Raw genomic sequence first — 16,066 nt, 5'->3', positions numbered from 1 at the left:
ACAGTTCTCCGATCTCACTGCAGACACACCAATCACAATCCCCTGGGACGCTACCAGTCAGACAGCAATCCGCATCCTCGAATGAGACCAGGCCGGCCAGGCCGATAAGCCCACATGTCCCGCTCAACAAACTAAACCCAACTAGTCCGGTTAATCGTCGATTCGCGATTTGCTTAATTATCACGCCATTGCGAGACCGCAACGACCCCTGCTTTTTTTCTTTTCTATGGTAATTTCTATGGAAATTAGATCCTATTCGTGTTTCGCTGGAATTTCCAGGCCTCTGGTGCTCGGGATGGATCCGTGGGACACGAATAGGTACCCTACCGGCACTACCAGCTCTTCTCTCATAGGTTAGTTGCGTAGAGAGGAACTGACGCTAGAGATCAGTTTGGTATAGAGTGACTCGTCGCCAAAGAAAGGCAATTATGGCGCGAGGTAATCACGACCTTGTCATCCACGTGTAATTTTTTTTTCTTATTTTTCTTTTTGCGTGGACTGGGGTCAGCTTGCTTTAAATTGCTGCAGGGTCTGTAGATCGAGACCTTTTTGGTTCTCTCTGGATTTTTTTTCTTTCTACTGTTTGCCTAGGTTCTACTCTGCGCTTTTTCTTATTTTTTGTCATCCACCCTCCCCTCTGTCATTTATCATGTCCAAGATCAAAGAGATTGACGAGAAGCAACAGCCCGGCCATGTTCTGGGCGCTGAGGTCGATGAGTCGAGCTCCATCGATACAATCACAGCCTTGGTGGCGGAAGGTAGGCGACAAATCTCCGAGGAAGGCTGATTTCTGGACCTGCTTTGTCCTAACGGCGTTGATCTAGATCACCAACATGAAATTAAGCTCCGAACCATGTCCTGGCAGAAAACCGCCGTTCTCTTGGCTGGTGACCAGGTCTGCTTGGCTATCATGGCGCAAACCTGGTCTCTCTCGTGAGTTGATGGCATCGCGATGAATATAGCGTTGTCGAGGCTAACCTTTGCTTGCACCTCCAGAGTCCTCGGATGGGTTCCCGGTATCATCACCATGGTTCTCGCCGGTGTCATATTCTGGATTACTTCTATCACCATGCACAAGTATATCATGAAACACCCGCAAATTAAGGATATCTGTGAGTGAATGTGGAGTGTCCGAGGGCTGGATTATATTGGTTGTGTACCCTTTTCGACTTATACTGATTGATGTTTGAAATTTAGGTGATTTTGGATACTATGTGTTCGGCCAAAGCAAAGGCGCCTATGTCTTCTCTTTGCTTCTTGCCAACAACATCTTGCTGATTGGCTTCCACGTTCTCACCGGAGCCAAGGTCCTGAACACTCTATCGGGCCACTCGCTATGCACAGCTGTGTTCTCTGTCATTGCGACTATCATGGGCATTATAATGTCTGCGCCACGAACTCTCCGCCATGTTAGCTTCATGTCGATGTTTTCTTGTTAGTACTGCGTGCTTCCCTACAGAGGAAACTTTAAAATTGCACCCCACTAACACCCCAATGATATAGCTGCATGCATGGGTATCGCCATCCTTCTATTCCTCGTCTTCGTCGGCATCGAGAAGGCCCCGGGATACGGGTACAATGGCGACTATCCCACCGACGGACCCGTCAAAACCTACGCCTTCCCCCTCCCCGGCACGACCTGGGTGGCCTGCATGAACGCCGTACTAAACATCACCTTCCTCTGGGTCCCACAAATCCTCTTCCCAACATTCATCGCCGAAATGGAACGCCCGCAGGACTTCCCCAAAGCCCTCGCCGTTCTCGCCGGTATCTCCGCCATCCTCTTCATCGTGCCCCCAGCCATCGGCTTCCGCTATCTGGGCCAGTACTCCACAGCGCCTGCATTCGGCAGTCTCGGCGTGACAGCGTACAAAAAGGCCTCCTTTGGATTCGTCATCGTGCCCACGCTCATCATCGGCGTTATCTACGCCAACGTCACGGCAAAATTCATCTATAATCAAGTCCTTGGTAAATCCCGACACGCCCACAGCAATACCGTTATTGGATGGGGCGTCTGGGGTCTGATTATGGTTGGTATTTGGTTAATTGCATTCGTCTTTTCCGAAGTCGTTCCCAGCATGGGTGATTTCCTCTCGCTGCTTAGTGCGGCCTTTGATTCGTTCTTTGGTTTCATTTTCTTCGCTGTGGCTTATTGGCAGCTTAACCGGGGACAATTGTTCGCTGGGGTAAAGAGGACGACTATGACGCTTGTTTATGTTTTTATCATGATTGTTGGACTGTTTATCCTGGGTCCTGGGTTGTATGCTGCAGTCGAGGCGATTATTGCTGATTATTCGGGGGCGACGACGCCGGCGTTTACATGTGCTAATGTGGCGATTTGAGGAGATGAGGATAGAAATACTGTAATGATGAATTGATGAGGGCAATGAAGTGATAGATTTGGTAATTAAGATCTTTGATTCAACATACTACTGTACGCTGCAAATATAAGCATTGGAAAGATGGAAATTGTATCACGCCGCTACCAGTGACACGACAGTTCAATTTCACATGACCCGGTAGTCCGAACATCTTGCTGCATACAGATAGTTACTATACTAGTTACACAAAAAACAAAGAACCCATCCAAAAGCTAAAATCCCAACCTAATGGGGATCTCCAAAGTCTCCCATTGGTCCATTTCTCCACCAGTGGAAGATCACAATTTCGACGATCGTTTTTCGAGGACTTGGAGCACGAAGTAGGCAACTACAGAGCACGTTAGACAAGGTTTTTGCTTTTTCTTCAGAACAGGGCTTTTTGGGGGTACAGCGCTTGCGGTAACCAGACAGAACCAAGAAGAGAGGTAGATTCAATTAAGATTATGACACTTAAGGGTACGCGGTTTTTCCTCTAGGTATCCGGTTGGGAGGGGAGGGGAATTGGAGAGGAAAGAACAGGAGGATGGGAGAGGTATGCGAAGGGGAAGAAGGTGAAGTGGCTAGATTCGATAGCCAGAGCAAGATGGGAAAAAAGATCAGACCGAAATTTCAAGGGGGTATACGGGGGGTATCAAAGAGTCTCAAATGGCTGATCAGGGCGTCGACATGTCGATGAGTACATGCCATGGTATGAGCCCTAATCACGATATGTCGTCTCCTTCCGTCGTGACAAGGCAGAAACGAAAAGAAATATGAGAAAAGACATAGGAAAGATGTCGAATGACATGGCAAAAAAAGAAAGCCAAAGGGGGAATAGATCGTGTAGATCGTGAAACCGAAATCGGAGCCGAAAAAAAGAAGCAGATAGAAAATCAAAAGATGGAGGAAATGGGTATCTACTCACGAGCAGCAGCAACAACAGCACGGCCAGCTCCAGCCTTCGCACTTCCGCCACCCAGCGTCAGGATGAAGCGCAACCAGCCAAGCGTCACCTTCTGGCCGCTGCGGTCAAAGTCCGGCACCAGAGTGCTGGCGGCCTTGAACTTGCTCAGCTTACCGGCGTACGGTGGGTAGCGGATGGAGAGGATAGACTCGAGCCAGCCAGGGCTGGTGGTGATGGGGCGGCGGTGAACCCAGACATCGAAGCTGGAGCGGCCACGGTAGGCACCGTAGCCACTCTCGCCGACACCGCCGAAGGGCAGGGTGGGGATGTGCAGAGCGGCGTCATTGACGGAGACACCACCGGAGCGGGTAGAGTTAATAACTTGAGGTGATTGTTAGTACCAGGGTTGTTTGAATGTGAGAGAGATCGGTCTTACTCTTAGCAATTTCGGCCTTGGAGCCGAAGGGGTACAGGCCCAGCGGGGTGCTCTGAACGCCGTTGGCGAGGTTGATAGCTTCGTCCAAGTTCTCAACGGGCAAGATTGGAATGAAAGGACCGAAGCTCTCCTGTGTGCACAGCGAATCCTCAACAGAGTCAACCTGGATAACGGTAGGCTCGATGAAGAGCTCCTTCTCATCCATGGTACCACCAAGCAAGATCTTGCCCTTAGTGTTATCGAGCATAGACTTCAGGCGCTGGAAGTGAGCCTCATTGATAATGCGCGAGTAATCGGGCGAGTTCTTAGCACCCTTGGGGTAGAACTCTGCATAGGCCTTCTTGAACTCCTCGATAACTCTGGGCACAATTTCCTTATCAACAAGCAGATAGTTCTGCGACGTGCAAACCTGGCCAGCGTTCAAGATCTTGCCCCATAGCATGCGGCGCGCAACCAGGCGCGGGTCGGCATTCTTAGTGACGATGGCCGGGTTGATACCGCCTAGCTCGAGGACAACGGGGGTCAAGTGAGGAGCGGCGGCCTTGGCGATGATACGACCAACGTTGGCACCACCAGTGAAGAAAATCTTATCCCAGCGCTCAGCGAGCAGAGCCTGTGTCTCGGGGACACCACCTTGAACGACGGAGTAGCAGGAGGGGTCGAGCGAGGCCTCGCAGATCTTTTGCATAACGGCGGCGCTGCGGGGAGCGTTCTCGGAGGGCTTGATGACGACGGTATTACCGGCGGCGATGGCACCGATGACGGGGCCCATAGTGAGCTGGAAGGGGAAGTTGAAGGCACTATATCGAATCGGAAAAAAGTAGAGATGCGATTAGTCTTCTGTTGCACCATCGGAGTGTTTGTCCGGAAAATCAAGTCCTTACCCGATGACCAACACGCTGCCCAGGGGATCCTTTCGGATCTTGGGGCTCATGAACTTGAAGGAAAGCTCGATATCGGGAGCCTTCTCATCCTTCACCCACTTGTGGAGGTTGCGTGTGGTGAAGACGATATCGTTGAGCAACCAACCGCTCTCCGCGACCTCGGCCTCGAAGCGTGGCTTGTTCAAGTCCTGGGCACAAGCCTCGACGATCTCCTCCTCATGGTCCTTGATGCTGCACAAAAGGTCAATCTATCACCTCTCCAACAATTCAAAGCATTTCCATCGGTTATGGGGCTAGTACTCACGCCCAGTAGAGCTTGCGAAGCTGCACGAGACGGAACTCGACATCGCGGGTCTTGTTCTCCAAGAAAGACTTGCGGACGGTGGAGATGCGCTCGGGGATGACCTCGAGCGACGTAAACTGCAGGTCGGGAAGCTGGACACCCATATTGAATATAAAATTAATGGACGATAACAAAAAGAACTCGACAAAATCAGGAGAGTGATAAGTGTCGAGGCGCGCGGGAAGGAAGCTCTATGGCCGGAGGGGGCGCTTTTTAAAGAGGGAGGAGTTCTCCGCATGGCACATGCACTCCGCTCGGCTTATTTGCTGTACAGAGTGTCGATCTCCGACTCCTTTTTTTAGTTTGTTCTTCAACCCCCTCTTGCTCCATAGGGTTAACAGCATTATCCTTGCCTAAGCTCAACATCTTGAATCAGAAGGTTGATTGAGACCAGTTTGATCACACATATCATCTTGCTTCTCTTCTTTGTTTCAGCTCCCAAGGCCAACTTCGATGGCCCAGCCCGACCGTTGCCAACTCCACAGGGTCCTTCAACGCCATTCAACCGCGGCTTCACACACGGCCCCGCTTACCCACTAGGACTGGCGCCGCCCCTGTATGGCCTCTGATTGGTTGCGGCTGTGTGGCCAAACGCAATGATGAGTTGACCTCCGAGTCCCGACTTCCGACAAGTTCGCAAAAGCAACACAAGTCCTGAACCTTAAAGTACGAAGTGCTGTTCTAGGTGCTGGCGTAACTGCCTAGTTCGAGGCGCCTCGCATCGGGACTTGAGGGGCAATATGACCGCTGGACGGAGAATGCACCATGGGCAACATTCTGAGTCGGCTTCATCATCTATTGCTTAAGACACTTTCTGTCTACAGTGTGATGAACTCAAAAGAGGTTTGATCAAAATTATTCATGCTTCGATTTTCAAACTATGCAAAGAAAAACATGACACTCGGCTCATCTCCAAGGGGATGCCGATGGGAATCAGGTCAAGTCAAGACTATATCACACATGACAGAAGATGAAAAGAAAAGAGAACTGCAAAGGAAATTGGAAAAAAAAAAGGAAACGCCGCAATGAAATCCCAACAGATATACAACGGCTCATCATCTCTATACGATCATAACGGAGTTGAGTATATGGAACTCCGCTTAGTTCTTGAACTGGTCCTCAGTCACACCCTTGCCCATAGCAGCAGTGCTGCTCACACCACCAGAGACCATCTTGAGCAGGTTATCGACATAGTTGGCACCACTCCACTTCTGGTGGGTGACGACGTCGACGCCCTGCTCCATCTCGGGCTCTTGGACCAGCTCGCCGTAGGCGCGCATGCCGTTCTGGGCATAGGCCTTGGCGAATTGGTGGGAGATGAGCGCGGTGGTGTGCAGACCGGCCAGGGTGATGAACTGCCAGCAGTAACCCAGTTGGCCGAGGCGCTTGATGTAGGTCTCCTGCTCGTCGCGGGGCATGGCCTTCTTCCAGTTGAATGAGGGGGACAGGTTGTAAGCGAGCCTATAGAGAAGAGAGATAGGTTAGTATGAGGTGAAATATATAAAGAGGGACAGGGGAATGTATGACTCACTTCTGCTCGGGCCAGACGGCGTGAACACCATCAGCAAACTCCTTGGCCTGCTTGTAGTCGGGCAGCTTGCTCTCCATCCAGATCAGATCAGCGAAAGGAGCGTAGGCGATGGCACGGTTAACAGCGCACTGAGTGCCACCCTGGTAGCGGTAGTAACCCTCACGGGTACGGGGAGCATCCCAGTTCCAGTAAATGTCAACACCGGTGATACCCTTGGCAATAGCGCGAGCCTCGTTGTTGCCCTTGCCCTTAGCAGCCTTGAGGTACTGCTCGATCAGACCCTTCTTATCGGAGTGGGAGCCAGCATTGATAGTGTCAATGACGGCATCGTTGAAGAGCTTGAGACCAGCCTGAGCAGTCCACTGGTCCTCAATGGCCTGCAGCTGGGGACCGTTCTTGCCGGCCTGTTCGCCAGCGAACATCAGGTCATTCAGGGCCTCGAGGTTAGGGTTGGTAGAGCCGACGATGAAGGCGTGGTCACGGTGATCGATGGAGGAGGTGATGAGAGTGGCGGCTTCGGAGTCGGTACGGGCAATGGCAAGGAGATCAGTGCCCATGATATCGGCCTGGGCACGGATGGCAACCAGGCGGTTGATGTGCTCGCTGATAGGGACCAGAACCTTACCGGCCATGTGGCCGCACTTCTTGGTACCGGGAGCCTGGTCCTCGATGTGAATACCAGCCGCGCCACGCTCGACGAACAGCTTGGTCAACTTCATGACGGCAGTCAGACCACCGTGACCGGTGTCGGCATCAGCAATGATGGGACGGAGATAGTCGACATTGGCGACCTTGGAGCGTTGGTCCTTGGGGGTAGTAATGCGCTCCTCGCGCTGTTTTCGATCGTGGAAGAGCTGAGCCATGAACAGCTGGTTCACCTTGCGAGGGACGGTGTCCTATGAAAATTATTGTTAGCTGTATACTTCTTTACCTCGGCATCGTTCAATTCTGTTGTACCCACCATAGGGTAGTCCGCAAGATCGGGAGAGGGCTCATCAGTGGACGAGGCCGTGGACGAGCTCTGCCAGCCAGAGACGTAGATTGTATCCAAAAACTTGCACATCTGGGTGATCATTGTGGGCTCGAGGCAGCCATAGGTGTAGCTAGCCTCCTTGTTCTATTCATGGTAACCCCGTGTTAGCAATTCGTCCCGTCAATTTCTGCTGCCGCAATTCAATCCATACCTGCCAGTTTTGCTCCAGAATTCCCCAGAGCTTCTTTGCCTGCACACCAGAGGGGTAGTTGATGGTCAGATTGCCACGCTTAGCAACAATCTGCTCGGCAGTGAAGGGACGCTTGGTGAAGCGCCACCGAGAGTCCTTCCACCAGTTCTGGACAGCCTGGACATCCTCCGCATACTTGCGGTCCTCATCCTCGTGGAGACCCATGTTGCAATTTAAGAGAAGGGGGTATAGTATATAGAATACAGAAAGGGGGAGGGCGACGACGCTGCCAAAAAGGTGTGAATATGAATATGTATTATAGTCGAGCCAACAAAGGTCTAGACAATGCGCGACGAGGAGGGGAGAGTTGTCGCCAAAAAAGAAGCACAATCACGAGTTCAAAGAGTAGGAGTAAAAAAAAGAGCTCAATCACAAGCCAGCAGGAAACCCGGGGTACTTATTTACTTTTGCGAATGCGTCGCGTCACCAGCAGGTCAATCAGGTCGGTAAACGCTCGGCTCACCGGGTGGACAGGCAGTGGTCGAAACCCTGGAAGCCTAGGCAATGCCATTGAAAGAGTACAGTCAGCTCCATCAAATGACCCAGTAGAAATTCAGTATTCACGGGCGTCGCTCCGAAACGCGGAAGGCGGGTGCGGTGGTTCGGAAAAGAGGATCCAAACTCTGGAGATCCTCGGTCTAATGGACGAGCTGTGCTCGGCGCTCTGGAGCACCCGCAGGCGGGAGAATATCCGCCACGATGTTGTATTGTAGGCTTTTTTTCGTGGTGACTCACATTTTAAGAGTCTGATTTGAATCGGTATCTCTAAAGACTACTATCGGGATTCATTTCCTACTCATTTGAAATGCAATTATCAAATTGGTAGGCGCATAGAAGAACGTGAGGAACCCGGGATGGCGAAAATGTAAATGACGTCGTTGGACACATGCTTGCGATACCTGACAATACGTGTCGCAACTTTCACGTGCGGTTGCAGTCGGAGTTTCATGATAAGAGCCTGGTTGAACCCGCAGGATAGATCAATGAAGGAGTTGACTGTCGTGTGATCAACTCCCAGGAATGTCCGTCATCGGCTTATAATCTTTTTTTCTAGACATTTCACTGTGATCGGTGTAGAAGTCCAGAATGTTGAAATGTCGAAAACGCTATGTCTGCCTGAGTCATTGATACCGTTCTGTCATGCCCCGGTATTCGGTGCATCTCCACCGAACATCTGTGAACATCTGAGCATCTTCATTTTGAAGCAAGACGTTTCCATGAATTCTCTAGGCTTATGAGAGCTGAAGATGAATCCCTTCTTGTACCTTCATTATGCCTCTATTGTCTCTGATCTACTATATATCACCACGATAGTTTCGGAGCATGTATCGACTCAGCTATCTACCTCCAACGTTCATAGGTCCCGCCTCAGTTTTTCGACTATATTTCCCTCATCACTCGACTCGAACATCGCACGAACACAAACCGGAACCGCAAACACCGCCACACACCAATTTCAATGTATCAAAACCAATACAATTTTAAGGTGATCCACCTGAATGATCCTCGAAATGACTCAAACTAAGCCCTCTTCGTTGGACCTCGGCTCATTTTCACGCTGACTACGCAGCGTGTATTACAAGCTCCAGATATCTGTGGTCGTACTGGAATCTCAATACTCCGTAGACAGATCGGTATTAGTCGCTATTCCCCCCCTCAAGATTCCCTCCTCGGCGATTCCCATAGGACCTCGACGCCGAGATATCTTAAGGTTATTTGTACTTCAACGATGGAGTGATATAAAAGGGAACTACAAACCCAACATCCACTTCTCTATATCATCCCAGTCAATCAACCAAGTCAATACGATCGCATCAATGAACAGCCAGATTGGATCTTCTCAAAGAAACAATCGCTGTTACAGACGCCGTATCACCAGATACATACCTAATACCGCCCTCGCCGCCAACGAGAATTAACCTCGGGAAATCCAGGGTCGCCCTGACACTTTGCCCCTCCCGTAGAATTGTCGAACCTGCAGGCACTAACCTGGCTAGTAGTTCTTAGGGTACATACAGACAACAGTTACTAGTATTGTAGTACATCTCCTGCGGGGAGCCCGATACTAGCGTCTACAATTCGGGATCCCTAAAACCTATAGTTCGGAGGTTGACCGGGTTAGGGGCCTTGCCGAAAGGGAGCCGGGTTATTTTCGCTGCTGCCGTGTTTCTTGACTCCATTCAGGCGTTAGGAACTTGACTTTGCCTTTACTCCCTTCTGACTGGATGGTAACTTGCGGGGTTTACGCATGATGATGACCTGTTTGGGAAATGTTGAGGCTTTTTCTTTGTTGATGGAAGTCAAATTGCATTGCGTCAGAGCTAAACATGTAATGTAATAACCAAGTACTGATATCTGCGATGCTATTTCATTGCAATAGTAGTCGCAAACCACTCACCAGCTGTGAAGCCATTTCAACACAGCGTACCTATACCAACACATGGTATAACACTGGGCTTATCTGACATGACACCTCGCCTTGCTCCAATAGAAGACATATAAAGCCTCTCCAAAAGTTTCAATACTCACTTTCTAAATGCATGCTTTTTCCGTTCTGCTGACCTCTACTGAAACCACCACGTCCAGTCCAAGACCAAATGCAGTCCTGAACCAAAGGCCAAAAATTACAATGGCATTTCAAGGCCACTTAAAATGCATCCGATGCATCAACAGCCTTCTTGTACGTCTCGTACGGGGTGATAGCACCCAACGAGCGCCTCATATGCGCATTGAGAATCTCAAGGCCATACACATAGCTGGCATTAACCCAGCCGAACCTATAAATACCACGCATTAGCAGGAGTTCCAGAAAAAGTCTGGGAAAAAGGAGCCGAGCAAAACTTACCCTTCACGTGGCGCCCCCTTGAAATCGGTTCCCTGATTGCCGTACTCGGCATCGACCCGGTGCGGGTCAATCGGGCGGGTCACATCATATTTCTCAACAACTACACCATTGAAGTCGACAAAGGCCTTGGTGATCATGTACAACCACTTGTACGCCAACCGCTCTGCTTCCTCCTGGTAACCGTATCGTAGGAAACCCGTCCACGCGAGCATCTGCTGCGGCGCCCAGCCGTAGGGGAAGTCCCACTGCCGGTTCGGGCGCTCCAAGCCTACCGGGCCACGCGACTCTTCCGTACCGGAGACTAGACCGCCGTAAGCTTCAAGCCGAGGTAGGGCCTTGGCCACCATTGTCGCAGCTTGCGCGGGCGTGGCCAATCCAGCCCACAGTGCCCAGAATGTGGTTGCAGTCTCGTAGTCGGTGCGCTGCTGCTTGACGGTGTCGTAGTCGAAGAACATGCCCTTGTCGGCGTCCCAGAGAAGCTGATCCATGCGCTGCTTGCGCTTGCGGGCACGGCGATCCCAGGTCGACGAAGACTCGGTCGTGATGTCTTTGGTGGAGGGCGTGCGGAACTCGATGGGGATTTCGAGCTTGTCCTTGAAGTGAATACGGATGATGCGTGCAATGTCGACCTCGTATTTGTACAGCAGGGAGTTGAGGTCAACGGTGGCCAGGTTGCCGCATACCCGCTCCAGACGATAGCTGGTATCGTGGCCGGACTCGCGGACAGCACGATCATGCAGGAAGTATTCGTCGAGTTCAGGCTCGACCACAGCGCGCGAGTTGTACGCCTCAACAAAGTCCTCGAAGCTCATACCGTGCTTCTCGGCATACGGCATCAGCAAATGGATGAAGTGAGTAGGCTCCGTCTCTGGCGGTACACCCCAGCCCTCGGGGCGATATCTCGAGAGACCAGTTACAGGGTCAAGGCGCGGCTCAGCGGCCCAGACACTGTAATATTCCTTGATAGCGGCAAGAACGGCGTTCCGCAAGAACTCTCTCGAATCAGGATCGTTCTTGATGCGCTCATACACCCGCAGAGCCATATCGGTCAAGAATGGAGGCTGCGAGCGGGTCAGGTAGTAGGAGCGATTCGCGTTGAGAATCTTGCCGTAGTGCTTTATTTCAAAGCAGAAGTTGATGACCATGCCCTTGGCAAGATCAACGCGATCGCTCACGAGGAGACCCAAGGACTCCATGTAGCTATCCCATCCGTAGAGCTCATTGAAACGACCTCCCGGAACCACGAATGGGACACCAGTGTATTCATCCTCCCCAGTTTCGTCGTTGTGCTTCTTGGTCATTGCCAAGGCCAGCAATCCAGGCTTCTGCTTGAGCTTCATGACATAGTCAGAAGTAATGTCGGCATCAAGCATCACCACATCAAGGCGAAGCTCTGGATGCTCCGCGGCAATCTTGGAGTAGTATTCGAATTGTTCGGGAGCACCAGGGGGGATATAGATACGGGGTCGCGGGTCATCAGTCCAGTCCTTGGGATCCTTGCCCGCGACCTCAATGTTGGACCCATCGATACGTCTTGTCAGTGCCTTCCAGAAGGAGTTCTTGATGAGTCGCGAGAGGCGGGCAACTGGGTTCTCGCTCAAACGTTCCTCATCAAGAACAATGTGCTTGCGACCGTAGTCTTTGGCAATGGTAAGCTCCTGCAGGAGGTTGGAAAGCATGTAGGTACCGCGTACGTCGACGCGGTTGTGTCCCGACGATCCTGCAGTTCCGACAGAGAGTGTCTATGTTGATCAGCAGCCAACCCAGATCAATGACGATCGGCAAGTAGCGCACCTTAGGTCCAAGATCTTCGATTGTGATCTGCATGTTCTTATCGGTATCCTCCTGCTTCAGCAGGGCATCGAGCGTCTCATCCACATTGATGAGGAACTTGCGAGGTTGTCCCGAAGACTCATCTGATCGGCCGGTCAGCTAGCTGCCTCCTGGTATCGTTGAGGTCCTGATAGGTGATGTGCATACCGTGACTACCTCGTCTCGATGGCAATGTACCCAGTAACTCAGAGATATCTCCACGGTTGTAGTCCTTCACGCTCTAGACGCACGATAAGAGTGAGCAGGGGTCGTCGATCCGCGGGGTCGCCGCACAGGCGCTGTGGCTGCTTACCGTCGAAAACGCGCGTCTGCGATCTCTGATCCTTGCAAGGGAATCTTCATCGCCGTAGTAGACATCAGGGTGCGAAAAGGGATCAAGGGATGGCACCCGTTTGTGGTTCCCATTTGACGAGGTCATGGTATGTCGCGGGGGCGGAGGGAGAGGAAGGTCGGAGAGCACAACTAGACTCCGATCGTGCGTAACGCAAGGGAGGGCTTGTGGCTGTACACCGACTTTTCGGGGAGTCGGCCTGTCTCTCGTAATAGCAGCAGCAACAACAACAACAGGAGTGGCGGGAGTAGCAACAACAGTAGCAGCGAAGTGTGTGTTCCAATATTCTTTGAAAAGGTAAAGAGGATGGCTGTGTGTGGGCTCGACTCCGAGTGGACGATTTGGATGGTATCGGTCGAGAGATAAGTGGGAAAAAACTTTGTTTGTACAATGAGTCAGTCTAAGACAGTTGGACAAACCGTCTAAGAGTATTGCAATGTCTTGGAGGGGTTTTGAATAAACAATTATTGTGTGAGATGGATTATGGTGGGATGGATGATCTTGATTACAGCAATGATCTCATGCGAGCGATGATGATGTCGCCGCTCCACTCCGCGTTGCCTCCGATAAGAGATGGTGATAACAGCGGGGACAGGAACAGTGGACACACACTTCTTTGTTGGCCGCGATAATCGACGCCTCCCGCCAGATGCGCTGCTTATAGTTTCTTCTTACTGTAGTCCCCACACCAGACAACTTCATTCCAGTCTTAAAATAGGAAATAACGGAGTTTTGGACCGATTGACTGATTGTGGCCACCAGCCTTCGCCTGGTATGCAAGAGATCTTGGTAGCTTCATCTACTATACGGGAGACTCGTCCCGGAGTCCGCAACCGGGATCCGAACTATAGCAACTCTTGTACAATAACTGGCTTCCTGCTCTATCGTATTCAATACCTACAGCAACAAATATCTGACAGAAAATATTTGGCTCCTTGGCGCACTAGCTTATCCCGTTTAGATCTTGGCAGAAATGGAGCTACCACCATCGACCGAGATGGTGGCACCGTTAATAAAGGCGCCCGCTCGGCTGCTCAGGAACAAGCAAGTACCAGCGACATCCTGGGGAGTACCGATACGGCCCAGAGGGACACCAGCCTTGATGGCATCGCCGAAGGATTTAAGGGTGGCAGCCATCATCTTGCTCTCGAACGGGCCACAGGCCAGAGTGTTGGAACTATGTAGAGCAATAGCGTCAGTTTCTGGAGGGCTATATGTCGAAACACAAAGAGGGATGAATGTAGAGTTCCTTACGTGATGTTGCGTCGGCCGAGGTGGTTTGCCAGCACTCGGCTAAGGTGGTGCAGACCAGCCTTGCTAGAGCTGTAGGCAAAGGTCTCGAGCGAGGGAACACGGAGACCGTCAATGCTGCCAATGTTGATGATGCGGGCCGGGTCATTCGGGGCGGATGCCTTCTCAAGGAGGGGAGTGACGAGCTGGGTGAGATCGAAGACACGGTGCAGGTTGAGGGTGAGCACTCGGGTGAAGGCCTCGGTGGGATACTCGTCGTAGGGGGCACCCCAGTTCGAGCCAGAGTTGTTAACCAGGACGTGGAGCTCTAGAAGATAGAACGGAGACATGTTAGCATGATGACCCTTTCTCAAATATCCAAAGTAATCGTTGTGACTGACTGTTCTCGCGCTTGCCCAGCTCCTCGGCCAACTTCTTCACATCCTCATACTTGTAGAAATCGGCGGGAATGGCGTGGGCCTTGCCCTTGCCAAGTGCATTGAGCTCCTTGACAGCCTGGTCGCAGGCCTTAGCATCGCGCGATGAGATATAGACTGTGGCACCGTTCGTCACATATCCCTCGGAGATCATGCGACCAATGCCCTTGGCGCCACCGGTGACCAGCACCACTTTGCCCTAAGGTACTCGTTAGCAACCGGGTAGCGCTAACGATAGCGTGTATTTTTCTCACCTTAACGTTGAAAAGACTTTCGGAATCCATGACTGTAAATTTGATGTTCACTTTAAAGTCCAGAATCCAGGCGAGGACCCATACTTTATTCTCCCCCTCGTAGGCTTCGGGGTAGCTCCCTGATTATGCTCCATACCCGAGAGACCGACGCGGCGAGCCTCGGCTCATCGGCCTTCAGGTTGATCCGGAATATACCGCGCTAAGCCTTATTAGGCCGGAACTTAGGGCAGCTTTGTCAGGGTTTCGCGGGGTCTGCATTTCCAAGGCTGATTGTATCTCTGATTGTTTACGTCGACATTGGCGGTTGCATTTACGGCTTTCGATTCTTGTTTTGGATTGTTTCATTCTTTCCTTCCTTTCATTATGGAGGAACTTTTGGCCACGCACCGCAAAGAGCAAAAAGACCTTCAAGGGCGCATCACTCAGAAAAAAAAGTCCGCCACCAAGAAGACCCGCAAAGGCGTCAATGATGATTGCGAGCGGATGCAGCGAGAGCTCACCGAGCGCCAGCGGGCGGAAATTGCAGAGCTGAATGGCGATTCTACTGAGCCAGTCGAGGAAGCTCTTGAAGATCTCAACCTGGAAGATGGGACCCCAACCGAAGACAAATCAGACGACGACAAGACTACTTCAACAACCCAAGCTCCGGAAATCACTTCAACAGAGCCCTCCGAGGAACCTACCAAGAGAACCAAGAAACCCAACCGTCAAAAAGCTCGCCTTGCCCGCCGTGCCGCCGAACAAGCCGCCCAGTCCGCAGCTGCCGCTGAAGAAGCAGCCAACCAAACAAATTACAGAGGAAACGAACAAGAAGTCATGGACGCGGTATTCAAGAAACTAAACCTGAGGGAGGTCGAAGTTACGCCCGATGGACACTGTCTCTACTCCGCAATCGCGAAGCAGCTCGACGACTGCGGAGTCGGTTTGCGGCCGGACCCAAGCCGAATCGTGCTCCAACCGTCTACCCAAACGCGAATCGACACCGTTGCCTCGCCACAACATGATGGATACAGGGCTGTCCGCGCAGTGGCGGCGGACTTTATTAGGGAGCATAAGGAGGACTTTGAGGCGTTTATGGAGGAGCCGGTCGATGTTTATACTCGGAAGATTAAGCTCACTGCTGAGTGGGGTGGGCAGCTGGAGCTGCAGGCTATTGCTCGAGCTTACGGGGTGGATATTAACGTGGTGCAGAAGGATGGGCGGTTAGAGAAGATTGAGTGTGGAGATATGGACAGCTTTAACGAGGAGGAACAACGGAGACGTGTGGTCTGGCTGGCATATTACCGGCACACCTACGGATTGGGCGAGCACTACAACGCTCTGTTCAAGAAAGACTGAGTATGTGTCTGGGAAAGTTCTTTAAAAAGCAGCCCTTGCCACGCGGGGTTGCTCTTTTGACTGCCAATTTAGCGTCCTAGGCCGGCCTGTTACATTCATGGGCGGCCTACAAAATCA

The 16,066-nt window shown here is 51.6% G+C and overlaps 6 protein-coding genes across 6 annotated transcripts; 2 read left to right on the top strand and 4 right to left on the bottom strand.

Moving 5' to 3' along the window:
• Nucleotides 1-649: 649 nt before the first annotated feature.
• N7473_002204 (uncharacterized protein) lies at nt 650-2,342 on the top strand (the record flags this gene model as incomplete). Its single annotated transcript, XM_057148144.1, has 5 exons — nt 650-758; nt 825-933; nt 997-1,112; nt 1,198-1,434; nt 1,504-2,342. 5 exons carry the CDS (start codon nt 650-652, stop codon nt 2,340-2,342), a joined length of 1,410 nt encoding a protein of 469 aa, XP_057011798.1.
• Nucleotides 2,343-2,659: 317 nt separating this feature from the next.
• On the bottom strand, nt 2,660-5,031 carry N7473_002203 (hexadecenal dehydrogenase; the record flags this gene model as incomplete). Its single annotated transcript, XM_057148143.1, has 5 exons — nt 2,660-2,709; nt 3,286-3,645; nt 3,701-4,500; nt 4,585-4,815; nt 4,889-5,031. The coding sequence occupies 5 exons, from the start codon at nt 5,029-5,031 to the stop codon at nt 2,660-2,662; spliced, it is 1,584 nt and encodes a 527-aa protein (XP_057011797.1).
• Nucleotides 5,032-5,771: 740 nt separating this feature from the next.
• Nucleotides 5,772-8,031, bottom strand: N7473_002202 (isocitrate lyase 1). Its single transcript, XM_057148142.1, has 4 exons — nt 7,643-8,031; nt 7,420-7,575; nt 6,459-7,354; nt 5,772-6,388 (listed from the first exon to the last, which is right to left on the bottom strand). Exons 1-4 carry the CDS (start codon nt 7,844-7,846, stop codon nt 6,028-6,030), a joined length of 1,617 nt encoding a protein of 538 aa, XP_057011796.1. The 5' UTR covers nt 7,847-8,031; the 3' UTR covers nt 5,772-6,027.
• A 2,297-nt stretch (nt 8,032-10,328) lies between these two features.
• N7473_002201 (alpha,alpha-trehalase) lies at nt 10,329-12,777 on the bottom strand (the record flags this gene model as incomplete). Its single annotated transcript, XM_057148141.1, has 5 exons — nt 10,329-10,458; nt 10,527-12,268; nt 12,321-12,442; nt 12,507-12,579; nt 12,652-12,777. 5 exons carry the CDS (start codon nt 12,775-12,777, stop codon nt 10,329-10,331), a joined length of 2,193 nt encoding a protein of 730 aa, XP_057011795.1.
• Nucleotides 12,778-13,428: 651 nt separating this feature from the next.
• N7473_002200 (short chain dehydrogenase/reductase family) lies at nt 13,429-14,737 on the bottom strand. The gene is made up of 4 exons (XM_057148140.1): nt 14,612-14,737; nt 14,322-14,556; nt 13,945-14,248; nt 13,429-13,867 (listed from the first exon to the last, which is right to left on the bottom strand). The coding sequence occupies exons 1-4, from the start codon at nt 14,639-14,641 to the stop codon at nt 13,648-13,650; spliced, it is 789 nt and encodes a 262-aa protein (XP_057011794.1). The 5' UTR covers nt 14,642-14,737; the 3' UTR covers nt 13,429-13,647.
• A 237-nt stretch (nt 14,738-14,974) lies between these two features.
• N7473_002199 (deubiquitinase OTU2) lies at nt 14,975-15,949 on the top strand (the record flags this gene model as incomplete). Its single annotated transcript, XM_057148139.1, has 1 exon — nt 14,975-15,949. One exon carries the CDS (start codon nt 14,975-14,977, stop codon nt 15,947-15,949), a length of 975 nt encoding a protein of 324 aa, XP_057011793.1.
• Nucleotides 15,950-16,066: the final 117 nt, after the last annotated feature.

The sequence above is a fragment of the Penicillium subrubescens genome (genome assembly GCF_028828155.1).
Source record: "Penicillium subrubescens strain IBT 31985 chromosome Unknown utg000002l_segment0_segment0, whole genome shotgun sequence".
NCBI lineage: Eukaryota > Fungi > Ascomycota > Eurotiomycetes > Eurotiales > Aspergillaceae > Penicillium > Penicillium subrubescens.
The sequence above is the reverse complement of the archived record's forward strand: the minus strand, read 5'-3'. Positions and strand labels throughout refer to the sequence as shown.

Excerpts from the sequence above, each read along its gene's own strand:
- N7473_002202 (XM_057148142.1), bottom strand. The coding sequence starts at position 7,846 with ATGGGTCTCCACGAGGATGAGGACCGCAAGTATGCGGAGGATGTCCAG. Across the intron at positions 7,355-7,419 it reads ATCTTGCGGACTACCCTATG|GACACCGTCCCTCGCAAGGT; the intron begins GTGGGTACAACA and ends TAATTTTCATAG. Across the intron at positions 6,389-6,458 it reads GCCGTCTGGCCCGAGCAGAA|GCTCGCTTACAACCTGTCCC; the intron begins GTGAGTCATACA and ends TCTTCTCTATAG.
- N7473_002200 (XM_057148140.1), bottom strand. The coding sequence starts at position 14,641 with ATGGATTCCGAAAGTCTTTTCAACGTTAAG. Across the intron at positions 14,557-14,611 it reads AAAGTCTTTTCAACGTTAAG|GGCAAAGTGGTGCTGGTCAC; the intron begins GTGAGAAAAATA and ends CGAGTACCTTAG. Across the intron at positions 14,249-14,321 it reads GCTGGGCAAGCGCGAGAACA|AGCTCCACGTCCTGGTTAAC; the intron begins GTCAGTCACAAC and ends TCTATCTTCTAG.